Raw genomic sequence first — 27408 nt, 5'->3', positions numbered from 1 at the left:
TAACTATGGGGTAGATAGCTTCCCACGTGTCAGACTGGCCCCTGGCTGATGCACATATAGGACAGATTCAAATACTTTGTAACTGAACTGACTTTGGACCCATAGCACCCAGAAGGCAGGTCACGATTTGTAGCTTGACCATAACCCTGTTGATTGCCTGGTAAAACAAACAAGTGGACAAAAAGCAAAACATAAAATTCTTCATAGAATTTGAATAAGACCCAGAGTCTCATAACATGCAATATTCCAGATGTCTATGGTATGATGAAAAATTACTTGACATAGAAAGATCCAGGAAAGTCTGATAAATTTTCAAGTGAAATGACAGTCAAGATGCCAACCCTGAGATTATGCAGATGTTTCATATCAGGCAGTGACTTTAAAAACAGCTTTTATAACCATGTTCCAAGAAGTAACAGAATAGAGCTATAAAAAAGAACCAAATTGAAATTTTATAACTAAAAAATACAATACCCAGAAATTAAAAAAATATATATTGAATTTGTTCAAAAGCAGAATGGATCTTACAAAGGATAGAGTACGTGAAAAAGAAGATAGAAGTGGTGCTCAACCTGTGTGGCTCAGTGGTTGAGCACCAACCTATGAACCAGGAAGTCATGGTTTGATTCCTGGTCAGGGTTTCAGGTTTGATCCCCAGTGGGGGGTGTGCAGGAGGCAGCCGACCAGTGATTTCTCATTGATATCTCTATCTATCCCATTCCCTTCCTTTCTGAAATCAATTATGAAGATAGAAGTGGCATATCTATTCTGAACAAAAGAGAGAACAAAGACTTGGAGGGGGGTGGGGGGAGATGCACAAAGCCCCAGGATCCTGTGAGATAATATCAAAAGGTCTAACATTTGTGCCATTAGCATTCTAAAAGGAGATGAGAGAGTGAGGTGCAGAAAAAAAATACTTGAAGAAAACGTGACTGTGAAAGCTACCCTATTTTGACAAAGGACAGACTTACAAATACAACAAGCTCAGCCAGAAGCAAGAGAAACTCAAAGAAATCCATGCCCAGATCCATCATGATCACACTACTGAAAACCAGAGAAAAAGAAAGAAATCTTGAAAGCAGCCAGAGAAAAATGATACATTACAGGGGAACAGTATTTTGAAAGATTCTGGAGCATCCAGGAAGTGCCCAGAAGGCAGTGGAACAACATATCCAGAGTGCTGAAACCAGAATTCTACATATGGCAAGTATCTTTCATGAGTGGAAGTGAAATACAGACATTATCAGCTAAAGGAAAACTTCAGCAGACATTCTCTAAAAACATCATGTACTGTACCTAATAAAATTACACCCAAAAAAGCTTGTCCGGCTTGGCTCAGTGGTTGAGCGTCGACCTATGAACCAGGAGGTCACGGTTCGATTCCTGGTCAGGGCACATGCCCAGGTTGCAGGCTGAATCGCCAGTGGTGGGTGTGCAGGAGGCAGCCAATCAGTGATTCTCTCTCATCATTGATGTTTCTATCTCCCTCTCCCTTACTCTCTGAAATCAATAAAAATATATTTTAAAAAATTTACCAAAAAGAAAAAAGCAAACAAGTGTGGAACCACAGGAAAACTTGATAAAAGTTCCACCATCATAGTAGGATACTTCAGTATACCTCTCTCTCTTCAGCCATCAGTGCTCAAACAACAAAATAATAAGATAGATTTGAATAACATTTGTTTTTCTTTCAGGCAAACTGGAGGGGGGGAAAAACTCCCAGAGTGGGGTGAAATATGGCAGTAATTGGATTGCTCAGAATTGAGTTATTAGCCTTGTTTTACCTTGTTGCCGGGGTCCAACCCCAGCGGGTCCAGGGGTCCCCAAAGGTGTGGACGGAGTCGGTGAAGAAGGAAGGACACGGAGACAGCGTTCAGTTGATCAGCAGCCTAACCAGGATCTCTAGCCCGGATCTCCAGAGAGGTTCTGCTTCGGATCTCCAGCGAGGTTCTGTAGCCATGTTCCCTCGCTAGGTTCTCCAGCCAGTTTCTGTCCAGGCTCTCCAGTCAGGTTCAGTGTCCAGGTTCCAGTCAGGTTCTCCTGCCAATCTCTGTAGTCAGGTTCAGTCCAGGATCCCTTGCCATGTTCTCCCGCTAGGCTCTGTCTCTAGGCTCCGAGGCCAGTCCCTCTCCAGGATCCTCCGGCATGCTCTCTCCAGCAAAGTTCTGTCTCTAGGCTCCGTGTAGGCTCTGTCTTCTTGATTCCGTTCTAAGTTCTGAGTGTTTCTGTCTTGTTACAACTGTATTTATACCAGTTGATTCAATCCTATCAATCTCTATTACAAAGGTTAGGGCGTTTCTTATCTCCATTCCAGGGAGAAAAGATTATGTAGTTTAAGCATGATTGTTCGTAGTTAAAGGGATTAATTACCCGCCTGGCACGTAGTTGAGGGATTTTATTCCCTCCCTAACTTTAGGGGAAAATCCCTACCTGGGGATTCAACCTTTCTCGGAGAGGTGACCTTGGTTAAAACACAGCGCCAAGAAGGTGAGCAAACATATTAAGAACCGTATGCCATATATGCCAGGTCCCTTGAAACAGCAAGGATGGACCGGCTCCCGGCACCTTGTGATTGTTAATTCTGAAGGCAAGCAATGTATAGAAAAATGTATAGGTACATATCTGATTCCTGTCACAGAAAATGGTAGAATATAATGCAACTTCTAAAAAAAGTAAAATAGAAGGACATTGAAGTTGTAAGCTATTGAATGCAAGATCTCTTATTTGGCTATTAAGAATGATTTTTAAAGCTGGAAGATACATTATCTACAAGATGGGAATTTTGAAAATCACATTCTCCACAGACATTAAGTTAACTTTTCCCTTGGACTGCAGATACTTAGCTTTCAGGAGCCTCGCGCTTCATTGCAATCCAGTGTAATCCGCCATCTAGAATTGGGGTGAATGTCAGAGAATTCATTTTCAACTGATTTTCAAAATAAATGAAAAGCAAACCAATTCATTCTCTGATTTACCCCATCAACCCTTGCAAAACCCCACTCTGCGTTTCTGTCTGACGGTCCCCGTACTGCACTGGTCCTTCCTGCTCAAGCCAGCCCAGTGCCAGGCGGAACATTCTGTTGCTCTTTCAGCATAAGCAGGTCTATTGTGATATTTATCTGAATTCAAACAAGGCTAATTAAAAGAGCTGCTGACAGTTGTTGTGATCTGACTTTGACTGCAGCTTGATGGTCATTATGGGTAAATAATGAACCAGGTCTGCAAATGGAGCAGCTGCCAACTTGGGATAGAAGAACGGCTTTTGCTTCCAATTTAAGGATCTATCGACCGCTTCCCTTCTCCCTGCAGATCTTCTGCAGAAAACGGATGTTTTCTGCTATGCTGTATTGTGGTTTCAGCTGTTTCAGATATAGCCTATAATTTTCTTCTTTAATATTTAACTTAGGACATTATTAGCTTTCAGCGTTAACAACTTTTCTATTTTGAAGTAGTTCAGCTTGTCCTTGTGTCTGCCATCACTAGCTAACCAGCTGTAGCTTATTTATATGTGTTTAATTTGTATTGTGAAGGACACAGCTAGTGTAGAAAGGCAAGGTTTAGCTTTGTGAAGATGTTTCATATATTTAGATGTGTTTAAGAGATAGATGCATGTCCCTTGCTTTTGTTTGCTTAAAGATAGACATCTCCTGCCAAACCTTAGTTTTGGGTTTTGTTTACCTCATCAATGACTTAGGAAATATTTTGATGCAAAGCTCTATCAGTTCAGAGGAACTGTAGTGACTTTCATTAAAATGCAATACTGAATATAGTGTCACTCCATCATGAGCTTTTCCTTGTCTTATTAGCAAGTAGGAACAGGTGCACTAAAGGTAAACAAAAAGGCGCATTGCATTCATAGATTAATATACTTCCCTGCAGGTTTTCCACTCTTATACAATACAGATTCTGGATTTAAAAGTCACATTCTAGAATTTAACACCAGCCAGTACTTAACAGCACATCCCTAGCATTTGTTCACCTGCCATGGAGAAGGCTGTGCATTATGCAAAGTCTGAGGATACAGTGGTGCTCTCCGCATAATGTAGCAGAGCTTTGAGATCTTGCTGGGAGGAAATGATCCCAAACATGCCCCTGAAAGACAAGTCCTATTTTGAAAAATAATGATGAAAAATTGCTTAATTCTCCATGTATTTGTGTCTTTGTTTATTTCAGGAAAACAAACTAAACTTTGTTTATCTGACTCCAGAATAGTACTGAGTTTTTGCTCTTCCGTTTCCAGCTTGGATAATACAGAGCTAGTGTTAACAAGGGGTTATGTTATGTTGGCTTATGTTAAACCAGATCACCCCCTAACATGTGCAGAGCCATTCATCTGTGTCACCAAAACCCAGGAGAACATCTGACATGGACTCTGAAACAGAAACAGTGATCACTTACAAATCAAACATGGCACGCTCTAAACTGATTGTGCACGGCAATCTTTTCTAGAAAGGACAACTAATTGAACATGATAAAGTGTAAAGTTAATTAACACCCTTAAATTTGTTGATTACTTTCACGGGATTATATTGTTCGTTGAGTAGCAGCTTTCTGTCCCAGCTGTCGCCTTTTTCAGCGAATGTCGCTGGTAAACAATAGAGACACCATAACAAGTCGTAAATGGTCCCTGTGACAGCAGCCCCTTGTGAGGCTGCATCTGTAGAAAATGATTAGAACAATTGCATTTTAAAGACGGCTCACATTGCAATCCAAGTCCCATTGGTCCCCTTCTTGGTTTCTTTTGATGGCAGACTGCTTAAAACATTTAAGTTCTTTTGAGTAAATTAAGTGATTTACTACATTTTGCTGTATATCAATGAGAGTGCTTTGGTAGCAAGATTTTTACAGTATTAAAGACATATCTAATTTTTTTCTGGAGTTTCCAGTTTATTACAAAACTTGCGAGAACCAAGTATTTTAATAACTCCCACAAACATGGGAGCAAAGGAGAGCAGGGGAGGGAGAAGGGCTCCAGGAAAAATCGTCTAGTCTCTGAAGTTTCATTCAGGTGGGGCAGCCTCTCCTCTTGACCACCAGGGCACTGCAGGCCGTCTTCCCAGCTCAGGAAGTATTTTGGATCAGACACTTCTGAAGGCCATAGAGATGTCAGATACCCTCCTGATGCAAATCCCCTGCAGAGAACTCGGCAGTTTGCACACCTCCATGGTCGCTGGACCAAGTCCTCTCACCTTGCACACACGGCGTGTATGACTGGCACCGCTCTCACCTGCAAGCTGTTTGTGTCCAGCCTCTAGCCATCCACAATCTTAAAAAATTATATTGGCTTGACACTTGTCCTTTTGAGTTGCTGCCTGTTAGTAGATAGCCTCTAAGACAGGGGTGGGCAAACTTTTTGACTCGAGGGCCACAATGGGTTCTTAAACTGGACCAGAGGGCTGGAACAAAAGCATGGATGGAGTGTTTGTGTGAACTAATATAAATTCAAAGTAAACATCATTACATAAAAGGGTATGGTCTTTTTTTTTTTAAGTTTTATTCATTTCAAACGGGCCGGATCCGGCCCGCAGGCCGTAGTTTGCCCACGTCTGCTCTAAGACATGAATCTTAAGAAAGAAACTGAAGATCCTACCTACCATCTGTCTGTGGCCAGAGGAGGAGGCTGGGGTCCCACCACCGCTGCTGGTGCTGCTGCGGCTGTGGGTGGTGGGGGAGCCCCTAGGGCCATACTAGTGTGGACTGAGCTGGAATTGGGTGTCCTTGACTCTGGACTGGGTAGGGGCCTGGTGGTCCTCCTTTCCATGCTGGCTGGGGGAGTGGGCATCCTCATTTCCACACTGGCATGTGTCAGCACATCATTTAATGTACATTTTAGATTCCCATCTCTTCCCTCTTTGGGTTTGAAAGCCTCTTCCCAGTAGCCATAGAATTGAAAGTGATGTCCTATTTTGAGTTCTACTATTATTCTAAGTTAGTAACTCTTGCAGAATAGTTTTTCTGTCACCACTCTTGGTTCCGTTCTCAATAAGACTGAATTCCAGATTCCATTTCTTTGCTACTGGTAGGCCAGAGATTTTGACATGTTCAAGCCAAGTAGATTTACTTGCTGTGTTTAATTTTTCATAACATTTGTATGATAACTGTGTAAAATATCTCTTCAATGCATTCTTTCATTTGAGCTTCAAAGTAAGTGTGGCAAATGTTTTTATCACCATGTTCAGGTAGAGGAATTTAGATTAAAAGGTATTGTAACTTGTTCAAGCGGTGTGACCTTCACTCCAGGTCTGTTAACTCAGATCAGATGTTCTTCATTTTACGTCTTCATGATAATGTCTTTATACATGTGCACTTATGCTTGTGCGTAATTATGCAACCATAAATGAAAGTTGAGCTTTTATGATAAGCTAGAAAACATTGTTTTACTTAGTCTTAATTAGTATTCTTGGTCATTTTTATTAGTCATTGATTTCTTCACTGCCTATCTCCTAAAAAGACAATGACTGTTTATCAGAGAAATGCTGTGTGCTGGGTGCTAAGAATCAAACAGCTCATCTTAATGAGGCACCCCAGAAAAAAACGTTGATTAGAAGTGCTTTATTATTGGAGCTATTACTAGGAATGTTATAAGAATAGAGAAAGGGAGTCATGGTCATGAATTGCTTCTCAGAGTTGACATGAGTTGTCTTGAAAGATAAGCAGGAATTAGCCAGGCAAAGAGGGAAGGGAAGGAAATTTTATATGAGGGAACAGCCCAGGCGAGTCATGGATACATGAAGAATCATTGCACATCCCAGCCTCTGTAGAGTGTTTTCAGTATGTGTAGCATCATAGTTTTTATTGCCAGGGGTAGAGGAGGAAACCAGGGAAGGGGTTAGACTTCATTAACCAGAAAAATAAAAATTAAAAAAATCAGAAACTGAAGAGATAGAAGAGAAAGTTATTGCTTCTTATGACTCCAAACAAAAAGGAAAAATGCAATGAGTTCCATAGCTTTCCTATTTGCTGGAACATAAACATAGGAGTGCTTCAGAAAGAATAACTTCCCTTCATCATTGCTGCCTCCTCCCCCTTTCTTTGAACAAATACTGTATTTACTGAGCATCTCTTATATGCAAGACACTGTGAATGTGGGGTGAATGAGTCGACAGAGTCACTACTCTCATGGAGCTATTGGGGAATACACGACCAGAAACAGATAAGTAGAGACATTTAAGTAAACAGGTGGCGGGTAATAAATGCTGTCAAAATTAAAGCAGGAAAAGAGGGTAGAGAGTGATGGGGTACCATTTTAGATTATTAACTTGGTCAGGCAAGGCCTCTCTGAAGAAATGAATTTTGAGAAGAAACCGGAATGAAGTGAAGGAAACAAGTCATGAATATCTAGGGGAAAATATTCCAGGCAAAAGGAATAGCAAGTGCATGGCTTTGAGATGGGAATGTCCTTGACCTGTTTCAGGAACAGCAAGGAGGCCAGGGTGGCTGGAAAGCAGTGCGCCTTGAAGAAGATGGTGTGAAACAGATGGGAGAGGTTGGCTTTGTAGGACCTTGGATTTCATACTGAGGAGATGGAGTGCGTTGGAGGCTTCAGAGTAGGGAAGAAACATAAACTAGGTTATGTTTTAAAAGGATCCCTCTGGCTGTTGCATGGAGAATAGATTGGAGGCAAGAGCTGGAGGGAGATCAAGAAGGAGGCAGTTACAATAGTCCTTGTGAGAGACAGTGATGGCTCAGTCCAGGGTGGAAGTGATGGATAAGGAGAGAAGTGGTTGGATCACAAGTTTGTAACTTCTTAGGAGCAGGGATATAGGCTATTCATCCATAAGCAACAGGGCTTGATTCTTTTTTTTTCATTTTTATATATATTTTATTGATTTTTTTTTTTTTTTACAGAGAAGAAGGGAGAGGGATAGAGAGTTAGAAACATCGATGAGAGAGATCGATCAGCTGCCCCCTGCACGCTCCCTACTGGGGATGTGCCCGCAACCAAGGTACATGCCCCTGACCGGAATCGAACCTGGGACCCTTCAGTCCGCAGGCCAACGCTCTATCCACTGAGCCAAACCGGTTCGGCAGGGCTTGATCTTAGTAGGTTAATTTTGTTGAGTGAATGAAACCAAACAAGGGCAGCATTCTTGTCACTTTCCCATACACTGTGCTGCCACTGAAAGATGTCCCAGGAGGACTTCACTGTCATCGGGGTCATCATTGGCCATGGGCCATGTTCATGTTTCCTAGCCTGGCTTCCTGCTTCCATTGTTCATAGGTCCACCTCCAGCCAGCTAAGATTAAGCCAGAGAGGCTAAAATTATCCTAGAGAAGACAACAGCTTAGATAACCAAATTTGAAAGGACTCCAGGTATTACATAGGTAAAGATTAAACTCCCACCTCACCAACTGAAGTTGTAAAATAAAGCCTAAGCGTTACGATGGAATGACTGGACAATATGATGTACACTGACCACCAGGGGACAGGAGCTCAATGCAGAAGCTGCCCGCTGGTGGTCAGTGCGCTCTGTGAGAGTGCTGCTCAGCCAGAAGCCAGGCTCATGCTGGCAAGCACAGTGGCCGCAGCATCCCCTGAGTAGCACCAGCAGCAGGCTCAGCGGGCTGGGATGAGCACGATTGGGATGAGTGCGAGCAGCGCTGTGCCCAGCACCAGTTCAGGCTCCTCCCTGGCCACTTGCGGCTTGGTGCACTGCTCATTCGGGCCTAAACTGGCAGTCAGACATCCCCCAAGAGGTCCCAGATTGCGAGAGGGCGCAGGCCAGGCTGAGGGATTCCCCCCCACTCCCTGCACAAATCTGTGCACCAGGCCTCTAGTGAAGTATAAAGGACTTACATTTAAATAGTATTTTGTATTTTACAACATATGTTCATAAATTCACAGCTACTTTCAGAAGAAGTTATTAATGCTTTCCCCATTTTTTATACACTGAGACTCAGAGAAGTTAGGTCATTTGTTTATAATAACAGCCAGCAAGGGGGATAGGTCATTTGTTTATAATAACAGCCAGCAAGGGGCACATCCCCAAACCAGATATTCCATTCTGGATCCTTTACTCCTTCAACTATGTTCAGAAATTTATTTACCAAACAACTGGCTATTGAATGTATCATGCACCATGGTAGCTAATGGGAATGCTGACATAAACAAGACCCAGTGCTGACCTTGTCAGAGCTTATAGAGTAATGGAGGAATCAGGTAAGAAAATAAAATATTTTAATAAGGCGCAGTAAATGCTGTAATAGAATTAAGAACTCGATGTATTTTGGTTTTGTATATACAGTTACTAGAATATAAGGTAAAATAAATACTTCTCCCAATATTTTAGCAGCTCCCTGAGTATATATTCCATGTTTTTCTATTTGAGGAAGTGGGCTTGAATTATTTAAAATCGCATGGCAATGTAATAAATTTATTTATTATTGATAAACATTAAAATGTGTACATTGTCTTCTGAAATCTATAAGATTTCTTACACAGCTGTAGAATTCCAACTTTCTAGATATTATTTTCTAAGCTCAAAAGGGTTACATTCATTTTAGGACCATTTAGGTCTGAATTTTGCCTTTGCAGTGGGATAGGTTTGATAATATTGTATGGTTAGATGAATATGTGTGGAAAGATAGGATTCAGTCTCAAAGAATGCCAGAACTTTAGAATTACCCACTTTAGACCCTTACATTGGAATGTAGGCTATGATAGTCGGAAATAATTATACCGCCACACTGAGAGCAAGAAAGAGTAGGAATACCATAGACCTCTGAATTAAAAGATGAATTAGTCTTGCTTTCATGATCTTCTCTTGCTTAAGTAACTTATTTCTTCTTTTTGAAATATGTGTTTGAACAAGTGAGAAAGTACACCTGTCAAAAGATTAACCAGCTGAGAACCATTGTCAGCATTAATTTTTCCTTTAATAAATGACTCTCTGAAGCTATTTAGCAGTCTGTAATCTGGATACAAAGCTAGTGACCTATGATGGATAGTGCTGGATTTGTTTGTTAGCTTTGACTTAAATTGTCTGCCTAATTTCTCTAAGTCAGATCAACAGGATTAGAAGTAAGAGTGGTTATGTGGTTTAAATAAAAATGGCTATAGAAATCAGAAGAATAATTGTAAAACATTAACGATCTACCATCTTGGTGAAATAAATTAGAAACTAAAAGAATGATAGTCACTTAAACGTCAATGTTATCAGAATGGTCAAATGACACAGATTAGCTAATTAAAAGCATTCGTTATAATTGGGGTTTTGTACATAATCAACTCCGAAGTGTGTCTGAAAATATTTTGAAATAATGTAATTTAACTGTATGTATGAGCCTCTCAGGCCTTCACATGTGGCTACTCCCTCTTCCAAAATTGTTTGGCTAACATAATGCTGACTTCTTTTGCTTTTAATAATTAGTTAAAAATAGCATGACCTATAAAATAGAAAGTCTACTTGATTTGGCAATTGCAAAATATTCACAATTTGAATGAAATAAAGCTCTCCTCACTTGGGCTTTTTATGTATAAAAACTATGTATTTCATTGAATAAATTAAATTCAAAAGTAGGCCATTACTTGCAGCTGTTTATTCTAATGGCCAGATTTGATACATAGGGCAGACAATTAGGGTTTCTTTATTCCTAGCTGTACTATAAAATAAATTGTAAAGGCAAAAATTGTACTAATATAGTTCTTCTCATACTTTCCTGGATTTGAACAACAAAACCTAACTCGAAAACTTTGAATTAAGATTTCTCTAATACCGAAAACAGTAATAATACCCTTGGTTTTATTTTACAGTTAATAAAAATGTGGATGAATAAAGCTCCCTCCCCTGCCACCCCCTCCTCCCACCCTTTTAGGGTAAGTCTAGGACATATTTTCTGTGCTAAAGTAGAAGTTGTTCCTTCACTCATTTTCATTTAATGAACATGCATCAGACTCTTGTAAAAAGATGCTAAGGACTGGCAAAACCAGTGTTAGTTTATTTCTTCTTCCTGCTCATATCACTAGGAATGAATTACCCAAAAGGTAGATAGCAGGAGGTAAAAGAAAAATCAAGTAATATTCAAAAGTGCACATCATTGTAATCACTCTAAATAAGCAACTATTTTCTTACTGAAATGCCTACTTTGTTTATGGGAGAAAGAGTCGGTCACTCTTCGTGGATCTCATCTGTATATAGTGTGTGGAAAGCAAGCGTGTGAGCCAGAGACCCAATTTCAGACTCAGGCAGTAAACTCCCCTGGCTGTTCCCATGCTGGTTGGGGCACAGATGACCTTTTTCATACACTTTCTGTTACTGAGTAGGTTTCTTAGGGGCATAAGAGATGCATGGGAATGATAAAATTCACATTTCAAATTCCTAGGTATGTCCTGCCATGATTGTGCCTAAATATTTAAGATGAATTGAGGGTTTGACTAAATCTGCCTCTTTTGGCTTGTGATTAACCTACATGATACTTGATTATTAAAATATTCCAATAGAAATTTAGAGTGTCTTGCACATACCTGACAAATATAATTTGAAAGCAAGATGTTTTCATTTGGTTTGGGAATTGTCTCTCATTTCACTCTCTCTTTACCCCAAACCATTCAGGTGTGGGAGCTGCTCGGTCTGGGAACCTCACGTTCATGGTGGGAGGAGTCGAAGAGGAATTTGCTGCTGCTAAGGAGTTGCTGGGCTGCATGGGCTCCAATGTGGTGTACTGTGGTGCTGTTGGGACCGGACAGGTAACATGTTCATTCATATTAACGGCCCTGGCTTATGGTGTAAAGTTAGCTAATGTTCATTTCTCATTCCTGACCATGTTCTTATTCCTACTTACTCTGTTCAATCTGTGTATGTTTTGTTGGCCCAAGTTTTCTTAAATTAATTTGAAATAAATTAAATTCCCTTCATTCGTGTTGGAATTAAGCAGACATTAGTCAACTTTTTTTATTAAAAAAAAGATATCAAGTTCCATCCTTCATATTTTGACATATCATCCCAGTGACCCCCGAAATCATTCTTAAAGCTGTTTCTGTTTGTAGTGCTCATGTTACCTGAGTTGTTGCTATCCTCCTTCTAATTTTCAAATTACATGCTACAACTATTTGCAGTATAGTCAGGTAGATGTAATCTATGCATTTTAATCTTTTTCTTGAAAACAAAATAGTTTTCATTTAGAAATATGTTATATCAACTTTCTAGTCAGATAGAGGTGAATGAAAATTCAAAACTCTGAAATCAAGCTGCTCATCTCCCTCTCATCCAAGATACACATACTCACACTCCCTCCTGTTAATGTTCTATCCTGGTCACTGGTCCCTTCGTGCTTTTACTCAAGACTGTGGTATTATCTTAGATATGTCAGTTGTCTCCGTGCCCTTGTCTAGTCAGTCTCCAAGTTCCATTGATTTTTGATTCAGTGGCTCTCATTGTTGACCATCTTGTCCATTCAGATATATTCCAGACCAGATATTTCCTGATCCAATCTTTCTCGCATTGTCTACATCTCATTTACTGCTCGAAGCCTAATGGCATCCCAGGATCACCATTCTGCCCAACAGTGTAAGGGAAACCAACTCCATCAGGATGCTTGTATCATTATAGTACTTCCCTGCTCTGAAACTTTGAATAGATCACTATTTCCTCTCATGTCAAATGAATTTTAACTCTCCACCCTCCCTTAGCTTTCATAGCTCTTCCCTAATCTTAGCTATCAAATTTCTCACCATTCTTTAAAACTCGGGCACATGAGTCAGTTTTCTTCCTGTTCTCAAGAACATCCCATGCTCTTACATATTTACCTTCCCCCTGCTCTCCTCCTTTCTCTCTCTCGCTGATGAAATCCTGCCTGGCCTTCTGAGAAGTGGCTTCAGGTTCCACTTCCTCTTTGCTCCTACCTCAGTGATCTTATTTCTTTGAACAGCTATTGTCTCTGTCTTATAGCCTCTACTGTACAATTTACCACTTGGTTTCCTTGGTTTGTTCATTGCCTTCTCATTCAGCGTCATTCCCATTTCCCTAATTAGAATGTAAGCCCCATCCTTCTAAGAGCAGGCATGCCGCATAGATCAGTATCCCCTCTCAGACTGAGCCCACAGGAGGAGCTCTGTGGGTTCCTACTTAGTGGGAGAGATACCACTGCCCCCAGCCCCTGCTCTGGGATAGTGTGTTAGGCTCAGAGGGAAGCACACAGCACCATATTCCTTTCCCAGTGGAGAGAAGCAATTGTTGAATGTTCTTACTGTTAGAAAGAAGCATGCGGGATTGGGTGAAGAAAAACTTCCTGTGAGTTATAACTTGAACATAAAGGTATTTACTATGTCCTCAATTTCTTTTCAGGCTGCAAAGATCTGCAACAACATGCTGTTAGCTATTAGTATGATTGGAACCGCTGAAGCTATGAATCTTGGGATCAGGTTTGTTGAATAGTACAATTTTTATGAGCTTTCCTAGTTGATTTTTCAGATGTTGAAAAAAATTGTTCATGAGATAAATGAGTTGATCCAGGAACACCTTGAAAGTACTTCATTATTGAACTTTAATAGCCTTTGCTTATTTGACAACCAATAGGACCCTGGAGAGCATGAATATTCTTTGCCATAGCCATAAACTGCATTGTGCTGTATATTCGAAGTCACATTATCCTTTTTATGTGGAAGCTCCATTTCTCCTGTTATGTTAAAATGCAAGAAACACTTTTACTATAAAATTTAAACACTCTTTGGCAGTGCAGGACAAATTTGTATAAAACACGGCATTAATGTGTAGTGAATTCAAGTGTTATGCTACCCCATGACTGGTTTTATATATCTATTTTAAATGTAGTCCCCCAAATCTACTCTATAAGGGCTTGTAGTTGCTTATTCCCTGGATAAACTGGATGGCATACATCTTTCATTTTAACTTGTCATTGGTTTTGTCACTTTACATTAAGCGTATATCTTTCCATTAAAATAAAATGACATTCATACTTTGCTTAATTCTGTTTTTCTTACGATGATGATCATCCCTTAGAATGCTTAAGGTTAATGTCTTAATTTGAGCCTGTAATTTTTTGAAGGTTAGGAATGCTACATTTGATTAATCAATTAATTTTTATTGTTTTTATTTAATGAATTTAATAAATATATATTTCTTACTGTAGAAAGTGCTTGAAGAGCAGTATGCTTTATTCGGATTTTTTTTCACACTTCCCAAAACTACATACCAAACATATAACAGATCAGAGTGGTGCTCCGTATCACAACTTTTGATAAAAGCAATTAAAAGAGCCTAAGTACTTGAGATATTTTTTAAAACATAGTAATGGATTCACATTTCCTCTTAATTACCATATCAAGATGCTGTTGTTTTATTGAATTGCCCTTGTCTCAGATGTTAAACTATCTTGACCTATTAAGTTGTCATGTTGTAATTGAGATAAAAGAGGAATTTGCTTTGCATCAGCGCTAATTGGTTTATCAATATCCTGTACCATTTACATTTTAAAATTGAGTGTCTGTAAGATGGTAAACTTAGCATATCTGTACAAAGCTTTAATAAAACTGGTAGTGTGTATAGGAAGTTATTCATTGTTATTTCTGTATTGTAGTCGGTTTTAGGCTATGGGTCACTTATCATAATTGAAAAACTGGTTACTAGTAAGTTGTTTACATGTCTAGACTAATTTCATGGAGGGAGAAAATATAAATTTCTGGCACCAAAATCGCATTCAAAATTAATTGGTGTTGACAGTAAGATTAGAGTATTAGTATGCATGTGCATCTCTAGAATTTTATCTTCATTTTTCCGGATGTAAATGAAAACACAGTAAAAAGTAAAAGCCTGGATGAACCTAGGTTATACTATACTGAAAACTTCCTCTTTATCTGTGCCTGTTATTTAACATTCTGCTTCTTACCTTGAGCATCACTGAGTCGGGATGTTCCTTAGGCATAGTGATGTAGCCTCTGGCATTTCTCAAATACTTTTCCCAGCAGAAGTCTTATTAGATGATCATTTGCTATTCTCAAATGAAGTTTTTATATGGTAAGTGCTTGTGGAAGTCCAACTCCAAATATCAGCTAATAAAGAATAATATGGCCCTGGCCAGTGTGGCTCAGTTTATTGGAGCATCTTCTGGTACACCAGGTTGCAGGTTTAATCCCTGGTTGGGGCACGTACAGGAGGCAACCAATTGATGTTTCTCTCTCTCTCTCTCTCAAAAAAATAAGAGTATGAAAATCAAATGAATTGAATGAAATGCATGCAATGAAATGTATACACTTAGCTACTAGAGTGGTTTATCAAATAAAAAATGAAAAGTGATAAAATTCCAAATAGAAATATTAAAAGCAGAAGCAATAAATAAAATTTCCCTTATCATTGGCCTTGATCCACAATGTCAAAAACAGTATTTAAAAATATGAACTTTTAAATATTTAATTTTTTTCCAAAACTCTATAGACATTACTATTCCTGGTGTGTGTGTGTGTGTGTGTGTGTTTCAACACAAAGAACTCCCTAGTTTTACTGAACTGTTACAATGAGCTACGTTTCTGGTACTTCAGATTGTATTAATGAATTGCTTATTTTCATAGCATTAGGATTTTATCAATTTATCTTACAAAGATTCTCAGTGATTTGAAAGTCCTAAAAATGATTGCTTCTGCTGTTGTCTCTTCTCCATGGTTTACAGACATGGTTTTAAAATGACAGGATTGTTCTCTAATAGAGTATAGAGAGCGGCCACAATTTATTGAGCTTTGCAAGGTGAAAGGGAAAATTGGCATCAGCGAGCATAAATTCCCAAGTAGTAAATTCCCACAAAGTAGTACAGCATCAAAGTGGTTCAGCCACATTTATATTCTGCTCACTCCAAAGTGAACATTTTTAGAGCATTAATGTCAACATTTACAGATTGAGCCACCTATTCCTATGAAGTGATCATTTCTGATTAATTTTGTAAGTCAGTATTTTTCCTGAACACTGATGTTTCCTTTAAAAACAAAGAAAAGGGAAGAATAAAATCTTACAGTTAAAAACTCTTATTGACTCTATGATCTTTTACAGTGAGTCTTTATGGATGTTAGTGAAAGTTTAAAATGCTATAAAAAAAGTGAACTATAAAAAATATTGGTATACAATGTATCTTGGGGTTCTTTTTTACTAGACCTTTCTCCCTTCTGATTGGGTTCTAGTTAGGATGCAGTTTTATGGCCCTCGCAGTGCCCTGCTTGCATTAGAGCTTTTGTCCCTGTGCACTGCATAGCAACAGCGTTGATAGTTGAGTTGTGTTGTTTTGTTTTTATATTTGCTCCACCAGGAATTTTTTATTATTATTATTATTTTCAATAGTGGTGGTAGAAGTTGTTTGCATTACCAACCAGGGCCCAGGCCCCTCCATCAACAACCATATTGTCTTCTTCCACCAAAAGCTTAACAGTTGAACTTCTGGAAGGCTGTTCAAGATGAAAACTTTCCCACAAGAATAATTTTAGATTCTGGGCTCCTGCCCTTAGAAGATGTTGCCTGTTTTGTGTTGTTGTTGTTGTTTTTTTGTGATGACTGAAGCCTTAAGTGTATACCCTAGTAGATTTAGCAAATGGCAAAAGGTTTGGAGTAAAAGTTTGACCCAATTTCTTAATAAGCTGATAAAGTGCCATCAGATTGGCTGATTGGCTAACAAGTTCCCTACCCACATGACCCAGTGAGACTCAGAGGATGGTAAGAGTTTGGGTGTCTGTTGATGTCTGTATCCCTGCTCTGCCATCGAACTTAAGCTTTTCTTATCTATAAAATGACAAAAATAATAGTATCTTTACATAGGGTTGTAGTGAAGAGTTAATCCATGTAAATCTTTAAAAACAGATTCTGGCACATAGTAGCTGCTCAGTACATGGTGGTGATGACATGATGGCGGTAGTGGTTAGTATTTGAATTGAATGTACTTATATGCCTTTTCTTCATAATACTTCTCACTAGATGGCATTTTATATACATAGACATATATATGTATATATGTGTGTGTATACATATACATATACATATACATATACATATACATATACATATACACGTACGTTTGTTTATTGTGTCTTCCCAACTAGAATGCAAGCTTCAGGAATGGGAATGGCTTTGTCTGCTCACTGTCATATCTTAACATACTTACCACATAGTAGGCACTCAGTGAAGATTTGTCAAGCAGATGAAGAGGGCGGGAGGGAGGGAGGGAGGGAGGGAGGGAGGGACTTCTCCTGCCTTAGGTCAAAGGTATCTGGGTGTGTGTCTTAACTGGCCCACTCCTGGAGGGCAGTCACAGGACTTAGCTCCTTTACTCTGGTCTCCTTGGCTGCAGGTACAGCAGATATAACACCTGCGCATGGAAGATCTGTGTGAGCATTAAATGAGTCACTCAGTGATTGACTAAGATTGACATGGTCTTAGATGTTTCACTTCTAGAGCTGTTCACTTTAGTGAAATCATTGGCTTTGTTCTTATGTAAAACCAGACAGTATAGATAGATACAGAGACTATAAAGTGAACAAACTTTTTTGGCCCTTAAAAGCCTTGGTTACAGCGAAGGTAAACATTTGGGTTCTCTAATTTTTTTTTTTTTTTACAATTTTTGCATTTTTACTTCTCTCAGTAGTTCATTTAAAATTCTTGTGTTGTAGAGGTGAGTAGATTTGATACAGTGACGTTTATATGAGTTGCATTATATATGCAGTCAGAGCAATGAATTCATTCTGTTTATATCAGAGAACATTCCAGCAATTGCAATGCCACACGCATGCATGTGTGCACTCACGAACCACATCCAGTGGCAAGTTATTATGGGGACTGACAGACTGTCATCCTTTTGACGGCTTGAGCTGTATATCTCCTGAACAGCAGTGGGGCTCTTATGCAGAAAGTATCATATGTTCCCAGCCAATTTACAGGGAAACAGCAATAACATTTTATCATGGTTGAGAGCCCAGTAGCTGCTTCCTATTAAACTTGCCCTTTCAGATACCTGTCTTGGATTAATTTGTTGATTTCAGATGGAAACTCAGTCTTCTCCAGTGAAGCATGACGTTCTAGGATAGACTCTCTGAATGACAATTACTGTGTATTCGAGCTGGTTTCAGTGGAAGACAGAGGACTCCAGCAACTGATTTTAATATCATGTCTAATTTTAACTGTCAGTTATATATGTGCCAGTGAAAAAACCTTCAGAAAGATGAAATGCAAAACACTTCTAACTTGCTCTTTTTAATGCTGGGGGGGAGGGGTCAGGTTGGAGCAAAAGCGGAGAGGGAGTCGCCATCTCCTAAGGGAATCAGCATGGTGGGAGGCAACTGATTGAGAAGTGAGCACGCAACAACTGCCGCCTCGTTTTTGCGTGCCCATCAGGGTGCTTCTAAATAGTAATGTGTTTATCAAAAGGGACTTCATAAATTATTGCCAGTGTTTTTCCTTGAACTTTCAAGAAAAATGAAACTTAGGGGTTTACAAAGAATAATAAGCCTCATTTTGGTGAGGCTTACAGACAAGTCTTGAATTTCTTTAGCAGTACAAACTATGGGGAGGTACTGTTACGTATAGTCTGGTGGATTGTAAAGAGGGGAGCAACTCTGCTGTTTTAAGTGTGATAAACTGTTTTTAAAAGAATCTAAATTAGGAAACCCCTAAGTTATATTCCAAATGGAAGGGAAAAGCGATGTTGTGGGGCCTTTAAAATATTCCTGCTCATGGAACACATTAGACGTTGTGCTTAGAGAACATATCGGCAGTTGCGGCAAATTATGTTGTTGTTAATTTGTGAGTTTGCTTTTCACAGTTCTTCCCTAAGCACATTGGTTTTTTCTTTTCCAAAGTCACCTGCTGCAACAGCGTATTGAGAGCCTAATTTTATTTGAAAGGGGAAAGAAAGCATCCAGTAGCAAACTATACATGTAACAAACTTTGCTCTTTATAAAAGAATGAATGAAACAGGTTTTTTCACTGGCACATATATAACTGACAGTTAAAACTGTGTGTTCCTTCCCAGCAATCCACAGTTGGACAGAATGTGTGATAGCCAGTTTCGATTGGGGCTTTTATATCTTTTATAATCCTTAGGAAAACCCTCTCATTAGAACAGGACCCACCATATCAATTCATGTAGCTGGCCTGCCATGTGATATCAGAGAGCAGTTTTATTACATGACGAGTCCACATACATCCTGCTGTTGGCCCAAGCCCCTGCACTAACACTGGCAGAATGTTGAACTGGTCATGCTACTCCACTTCGGAAGTAAGCAGACGTGTATTTTGAACACACTAAGTAAACAAGAACTTAAACATGCCAAAATGCGCAGCTTATTTAACATTTTTATGTGTCTCCTTTCAGTCTTTTTTATTATTATTCTTGAAGAGCTTGGTTTTAAGGAAAAGCAGCAGGTTTTTTTAAAAAATGGATTTAGTGATACTTAGCAAAACTGTACTTCCCAAACTGCATTGAGACTTAGGATCAAAGTAATATAGCATTTGATTCTTTTATTTTCTGGGTCCACAGTGAATAGTCGTTTATGCCATCAGCCCAGTGATAGAACAAATGATGTTTCCGCTTGGGCAAGCTTTGTTTTATCAGGATCAGTAACCTTATCAGCAGTTGACCCAGAACTATAATGCATGTCTTCGAATAGATAGCATATGTCACAACTTGGTGCAGACTTGCTTCATAAGCAAGATTGTCTGAAGAAGATTTAATAAACAAGGAAAAGTTTTCAGGAAGAAATGTCTTCTTTTATAATGATAACTTCTCTTAAGCTCACTCACTGCCCATGGCTCATCTCTTGCATGTATTCTCAGAAACGCTAAAAGAATAAACAGACATGAAAATGCACACGGACTCCCATGATGCTTAGTTTCACTGTCCATATTTCTTTCTGAAATACATCATTTGTGAATAAAGAATGTAAAACTCATATTCATTTAAGGTTCTTTTTTTAATATATTTTTTATTGATTAAGATATTACATATGTGTCCTTATCCCCACGTTACCCTCTACCCCCCCCCCCCCCGCTCATGCCGTCACCCCCCCCCGTTGTCCGTGTCCATTGGTTAGGCCTATATGCTTGCATATAAGTCCTTTGGTTGATCTTTCCCCCTACCCCCACCCTCCCCTACCTTCTCTCCAAGGCCTGACAATCCAATCAATGCCTCTCCGTCTCTGGATCAGTCCTTGTTCATCAGTTTATGTTGTTCATTATATTCCACAAATGAGTGAGATCATGTGGTATTTATCCGCTCTCCAGTTCCATCCATGCTGTGACAAATGGTAAGAGTTCCTTTTTCTTTTTCCTCTTCTTAAAGAATACCTTTCAGCATTTCATATAATGCTGGTTTGGTGGTGATGAGCTCCTTTAGCATTTTCTTATCTGTGAAGCTCTTTATCTGACCTTCTATTCTGAATGATAGCTTTGCTGGATAAAGTAATCTTGGTTGTAGGTTCTTGGCATTCATCACTTTGAATATTTCTTGCCACTGCCTTCTGGCCTGCAAAGTTTCTGTTGAGAAATCAGCTGACAGTCATATGGGTACTCCCTTGTAGGTAACTGACTATCTTTCTCTTGCTGCTTTTAAGATTCTCTCTTTGTCTTTTGCTCTTGGCATTTTAATTATGATGTGTCTTGGTGTGGTCCTCTTTGGGTTCCTTTTGTTTGGGGTTCTCTGCGCTTCCTGGACTTGTAAGTCTATTTCTTTCACCAGGTAGGGGAAGTTTTCTGTCATTATTTCTTCAAATAGGTTTTCAATATCTTGCCCTCTCTCTTCTTCTGGTACCCCTATAATTCTGATGTTGGTATGCTTGAAGTTGTCCCAGAGGCTCCTTACACTATCTTCATATTTTTGGAATCTTTTTTCTTTTTCGGTTGGGTCTTTTTTGTTTCTTCGTATTTCAAATCTTTGACTTGATTCTTGGGATCCTCTTGTCTGCTGTTGGATCTCTGTATGCTTAATTTCTAGTTGGTCCTTTTTCATATCCTCGAGAGTCTCACTGGATTTATCGAGGGCCTCACTAAATTTATCAGCGGTTTCCATAAAATTCTTGAAAAACCTTATAAACGTGGCCTTGAACTCTATATCCAGTCGTTTGCTTTCCTCCATTTCAGTCATTTGTGACCTGTTTCTTTGTCTCCGCATTTTTTATGCTTCCCTGTGTTGGTAGAGTGGTTTTGTGTGCTAGGTGTCCTTTAGGGCCCAGTGGCTCAGCCTCCCCAGTTACCTGAGGTGGACACTCTTGGTGTACCCCCTTGTGGGCTTTTTGCACAGTCTTATTGTAGTTATGCCTTGATTGTTGTAGGATCACTGGGAGGAATTGACCTCCAGGCCAATTGGCAGTGAGAATCAGCTGTGTCTGCAGTGGGAGAACTTCTGTGCTGAAGACACCCTTCTGGGGCAAGACTTGCTTCAGTGGGGCTTTGGTGCTCACTGAGACTGCACCCTGAGTGTGTCCCTTATGGATCTGAGAAGTTGTAATCTGGATGGTCCCCCTCTGACCACTGGGTACACTGGCTCTTGGATCTAAGGAGGTGCTAATTTAGCCTCTGCCTGAGGTTACACAGCAGGAGCTACGAAGAGAACTGCAGATTCCCCTTCCTTTTTTGGAGTTTGGAGGTACCCTGATGATGCCCAGCTGTGAAGCAATGCAAGCCGCTGTGGGGCCTTGGGCCTTCTCTTGGAAGTTCTGGGTCTGTCTGGCCCAGCTGCAGTTAGGTAATTTTCAGGTTGCAAAGGGCCGGGGCATTCATGTGCAAAAGCCTCTGCCGCAGCCTGGGTGGGGCGGGGTCTCAGGGAATCAAAGGGCGGAGCAAGGAACTATGCCGGATCCTCAGCCCTGCCCTAAGGGGCCGCACGTCTCAGTGTCCCGGTAATTGCTGCAAGCACCTTTGAGGGAAAGCCGCCCTCAAGTTCTGCCCGCTGCCAGACAGTCCAGTTTCTCCCCGTATGAGTCCTGGGTCCCCAGAGACTTCCCAGAACCGGAGTTAAGAGCTGTCGGGAGCTTGTGACTCCCTCCGGATTTAAAAAGACAGCCGCGTCCTCAGGTACCAGCCCCTTTGCGCGCGTGAGCCTCCGTACCTCTGCACTTTACTTCCACAGCTCCTCTGGCTCTCAGCGTGCTTTTCTTTCCTTCTAATTGTAGAATTTCCACTCAGCCAGCTTTCCTGTAGTTCTGGATGCTGTTCGTTTTGTCTTTATGTTGTTTTTTTTGAAGTTGTTGTGGGAGGCAGCAAATTCCCGGTGTTTATCTATGCCGCCATCTTAGTTTCTCCTCATTTAAGGTTCTTATGTGACACGTAATGCATAACATCCAAAAGAGAAAGACACTTATTTTTTCATAGAAAACCTACGTGTGATAAACCAACAGCACTTCTCTGCAATTCTGTTATTTCTTAGAAGTAGAATAGTGCAGTAGGTTTTCTCTCATTGCAGAATGTCTGGCTCAGAATGGTTTGATCACTAGCTCTTAATACCTTATAATTTAAGATTGGATTCTTCACTCTCATCAATCTGCTTTGATTTTTGAAGACATAAAATAAATGGAGAGAGAAGATGGAGCATCCTCATAGGTAAATAAGTCACGCATGACTTTGTACATTTTGACACTTAACAATTCTTTTCTTTGATCTTTGACAGGTTAGGGCTTGACCCAAAACTATTGGCTAAAATCCTAAATATGAGCTCAGGACGGTGTTGGTCAAGTGACACTTACAATCCTGTACCTGGGGTGATGGATGGAGTTCCCTCGGCTAATAACTATCAGGGCGGATTTGGAACAACACTCATGGCTAAGGTATGGTAAATGCAAAGGCTTCCCAAGAGAGGGGAAATGTGTAATGGTCGAATTCTCCCTCCCTCCCTCCCTCCCTGTATTTAGGTTTGCACATCCTCCGCATGGGCTTTTACAGTTATGCTGTGGGGCTGTCGCTGGAAACTGAAGGTAGCCCCTAGGGTGCCCTGTTTCATCAACTCTGCAGGGGGATTTGTCAGGGCACATGGAAGAATGAAAGAGTCACACTTACGCCCAGTTTCCTTTCTGGATCTGTATGAAGTGGGTTGTGACCTCTTAGCTTATTTGGTTCCTAAAATTCTGCTAAGGGCTCCAACAGAGGGAGCAGCTAACAGGTCAAGTGTAGGAGGGAGGAGGCTTCTAATCAGAGGGGATGGATTTGGGCAGCCCCATTCTTCTGCAGGGCTGGCTCTGTTCGGGAGCTCCTCTCCTCAGCTGGACACCTTTTCTTGAGTCATTTTCTCCAGTGTCCCTGCCCAGGAGGAATCTGCCACTTTTATTTTAAAGGTCCTTCCTTTAAAATGATTTTCTTGTTAATAAAAGATAGCTTTTTCAACTACTAGCATAAGGCAGCACAGTGTGAAACACATGGATACTACTGTTTTATTCTCGTTTCTTCTATGAAATGCAGTTGTCATTTCCCTTATAAAGAAGAGTACTTCTTAGTTTTGCTTAGAATGAGAGCACTTAGAGAGGAACTTTTAAAAATATTTTATTACCTCAGAGAGCTGTTAGCAAAAACGCTCCACAGCCAGTTAGATTTGTGCAGATAAATTGATAGAGATTAAAGAAATCCCCCTCAATGCTACAATGATTAAAGCCACAGTAGCTTGTTGGGCAGATCAGGGCTTTGCTTACTAAGAGATGTTTTACTTAACTGCCATTAAATCTTGTGCTAGGGAATATGATGCTAGCAGGTCATTGAAGTAGAGGCTTGTGCATTTATTTCTAGGTCTTAACTCATAAAATTCTGACACATTGTATGTATTTACTCGACATAGTCAATACAGAAACTAGATCAGCTGTGGGCAAACTACGGCCCGCGGGCCGAATCCGGCCCATTTGAAATGAATAAAACTAAAAAAAAAAGAAGACCGTACCCTTTTATGTAATGATGTTTACTTTGAATTTATATTAGTTCACACAAACACTCCATCCATGCTTTTGTTCCGGCCCTCCGGTCCAGTTTAAGAACCCATTGTGGCCCTCGAGTCAAAAAGTTTGCCCACCCCTGAACTAGATCTTCCTTCTGAACTCCAGAGCCGAGAAGCTTGTTTCTGATGGGCACTAAGAAGCAGCTTATGGGAAACCATGATGACCCTTGGTACTCCCCCAATATGTCTGTCTCCTTGTAAAACATACGTTGGTCTTCCATTAATTTATTGAAGCCTTTAGCAATTGTTTTATATTTTTCCTGGATCCCCCACTGAGCTCATGAGTTTGTAAATATTTTATTTGATGAGTGAAGTGGGATATTCATTTGTCTTAAATTCTGTATAGGAAGCTTCAAAGGACGCCTTCTTTCTCTAACACTTAGGATTATGGGACTGAAAGGCCACCTCTCCCTTTTAAGAATGTCCATGCGTTAAAGGAGCAGCCACCAAGGCATTTGTGTTTCTCTTTTTTGGTTTTATGAACTCTTATTTGGAATAATAATTTACTTGCTTCTTTGAAAAACTCTCAATAGATATTTTTTCTCAGTAGTGTTGTCTGCTCAATATGTTATTTTTTTCTGAGTTCTTACATTCTAGTTTTATTAATAGGTTAGAAATTAAGTGCCATTTTTCTGTGTAGATTTTTCTCTGTCATTTAAAAATAAAAACATCTTACAGGTGTGCTGCTCAGTGGTGTTGACAAGAGGCTGGCCTTCCTGTCGGCGCATGAGCACTCCCACGTTTGTTAAGTGTGGGTGATAATTCAACTTGCTTTTTAGTCAAAGCTGTAGAAGAATTTAAGGTTAAGTAGATTTTCCAGATCTACCTCTTTACATGTGAAAATTATGCAAATAAACATAAAATAATGCTTATACCTGTGACATCATACATATTTAAGAAGCTAGAGGTTTAATTCATTCTTTGTTTGCTTGTTTTTTCTTTGAATCATTTTCTCTCTGGAGTGGATGGTATCAGTGATTGCTCAGTTATCAAGTATGTTCTGCAAAGAGTAGAACTAGCTCTCATCTTGCTTCTTGCCTTTCCCCTTTTATTGCTGTTGACTTGCCCTTGGTGAGGGAAGTGAGCGTGGTAATGGTAAGGAGAAAATCAAGTTGGTTTTGCCACTTGTTTGCAGCTCTAATAAAATCACAAGTAAATGAAATAAGGGGAATATTGTTTCTATTATGCACACCTGTCTTGTCTGCCATGTACTTCAGATATTTCAACTTTGGACAAGATTCCTTTTTTATGGTAGTAGATATCCATTAGCTACAGTTTAACTGTAGAAGCTTTATAATGTTAACTTCATCTATTTTCAAACAGTCATATATGTTCTGAAACTTTCAGGAGCAGGATGAGGTCTATGAGATGTGAAGATGGTTGTCCCATTGCACTTCAAGTGCAGACATTAAAGCTTCCATGCTCCACCTCTGCCGTCCAGCCCCTTGCCCTCCCGGCCCCTTGGCCTCCTGGCACCTTGGCTTGCTCTAATTCGGCCTCATTGGCTTCATGTTATTTTTTGACTATGCCCACCATGTCCCACCTCAGGACTTTGACCTTGCTGTTCCAAATGCCTGAAACTCTTCCCCCAGCTCTCCAGAGCACTCACTACCTCCCTAACATCCAGGTCTTAGGTCCAGTGCCTCCACCTCAGGGAGGTCTTCCCTAAATATTTCCTCTATCAGAACTCCCTTCCTTCCACCCCACCCCTTGCTGTCCATCACTTTCTAACCCCTCACCCTGCTTTTGTTGTCTGGAATCTTAGGATTTGTTTTGGAGTCTGTCTTCCCCCAGACAGTAAGCACAGAACAGTGACTGGGTATCACCAGCACTTAGAACACTGCCCAGCACATAGTGGCTGCTAAATATTTGTTGAATAAGAGATTGAGTGGATATCCAGTAATTCGACAGTGGGGTTTGGCTTAGGCGGACAGGCTTCTGCAGATCCTGAAAAAGCATTTGCCTGTGTGATCTCACCCTTGTGCAAAGTCAAAGTAAAACAAAAAAGTCTGGAGAAGGGGAGGGGGACAAAGTTTCTGGCTGGAGCAATTTTGCAGCAGTTTATAAGCGAAGGCACTTATAAAATGTACATATCCATGTAATTTACCATAGTGCTTGTAAGTATCTTTTGTTCTCAGACTTCATTTTTTCTTCTTTGAAACCAAAGCCTTGGGAGCCACTGTTCAAAATGAGCCTTCCTCCCAGTCTCAGCGTGTCCCTCCTGCCTTGTTTGGTTTAGGATCTGGGATTAGCACAGGACTCCGCCACCAACACAAAGAGCCCAATCCTCCTGGGCAGCCAGGCCCATCAGATCTACAGGATGATGTGTGCAAAGGGCTACTCGAAGAAGGATTTCTCGTCCGTGTTCCAGTTCCTGCGAGAGGAGGAGACCTTCTGAGTTGGCACTTTGGCCCTGGACACTCTTGGAAACCAAACTCTGTCTCGGAGCCTCCCCACTGTTCACTCCACAAGTAAAAGAGTTTAATCAAAGGTCACCTGTCTGCTTTGGATTGTCCAGGTCACAGTTAAATGGGGTTTTCACCCATTTTTTACTGCTTATTTTTATCTATTTAGCAAACATACATTATCTGAATTTTTTTTTTCTGCAAGCCCCCGATGGTCTCTGTTAATTAGCTGATTGACCTTTTTCAAAAGTGTGATCCTTGAGCATCTTCAGCTAAATCATTGATTATTTCAATCAGGATATTAGTTATACCGCTTTACAAATAAAACCAAATATTTTCCAACAGGACAAAATTGATCTTAAAGGAAAAAAAGAACTCGGTGTGAGGAAGGGATTAGAGAAAGGGGGAATACAGTGATTACTACCTGTGTCCCTCAGCAAGCTTCTCCTGTTTACCAGGTGTGGTATTCTTGCATTACTGAGGTTACTGAGTTACTTTCTGGGGAATAGATAAAGCAGGAGAACTCCTTGCTGTATGTTTTATAATTTGGACTCCGTTACAGTATCTTAGTGTGTCCCCCTTGTAACAATTCCCCATACTCAGCAAACTTGTTTTTATATTTTTTCTTCCTTGTACATTCTTACTACATATTTTTGACTTCAAAAGAATGACATCTTTAGACCTGTTTCAGAGCCAATGATGATATTTGCTTTAGATAATTATTATAGTATTCTAAATAGAACCATATTATTTTGAAATTGAATAAATTTCTATGCTGATAATTCTTTCTTGGAGTTTTTGTGTCTTCCCAGCCATTTAGTGAACAATCAAGTGGTCTGAAAAACTGGTGTAACAGAGGAATGGGGAAAGGATGGGGGAAAAGGGAGGGGAATTGGCCAGTGACAAGCCAGCACCCTGCTGCTCTACCTGAACCCTTAGTCACATTTGTTTGAATGGTTTCTAGGTTGTGAGTGCTATAGAAAACCAGCTGCATCAAATGTAATACTTAACAACATGGAGCACAGTTGCCACTTTCCCCACCTGTGCTCCTAGAAATGTCCCAGATGATATAAACCTAGACACCAAATTTGGCAGAAGGACAACTTCC

The 27408-nt window shown here is 40.1% G+C and overlaps 1 protein-coding gene across 2 annotated transcripts in view; it reads left to right on the top strand.

Moving 5' to 3' along the window:
- HIBADH (3-hydroxyisobutyrate dehydrogenase) overlaps positions 1 to 27082 on the top strand; it is a 105243-nt gene extending 78161 nt beyond the window's left edge. Inside the window, exons 5-8 of one of the 2 annotated variants that reach the window (XM_059712643.1) lie at positions 11553 to 11686; positions 13284 to 13360; positions 22588 to 22744; positions 26135 to 27082. In XM_059712643.1, the coding sequence (XP_059568626.1) occupies positions 11553 to 11686; positions 13284 to 13360; positions 22588 to 22744; positions 26135 to 26293 (527 nt within the window). In that variant the 3' untranslated portion in view covers positions 26294 to 27082. Of the gene's footprint in view, positions 1 to 11552; positions 11687 to 13283; positions 13361 to 22587; positions 22745 to 26062 lie in introns of both variants that reach the window. The other variant, XM_059712644.1, reaches the window with a different exon arrangement.
- Positions 27083 to 27408: the final 326 nt, after the last annotated feature.

Source organism: Myotis daubentonii, chromosome 10, assembly GCF_963259705.1.
Source record: "Myotis daubentonii chromosome 10, mMyoDau2.1, whole genome shotgun sequence".
Lineage (NCBI taxonomy): Eukaryota > Metazoa > Chordata > Mammalia > Chiroptera > Vespertilionidae > Myotis > Myotis daubentonii.
Note: the sequence above shows the minus strand (reverse complement) of the source record. Positions and strands in the feature narration are given on the sequence as shown.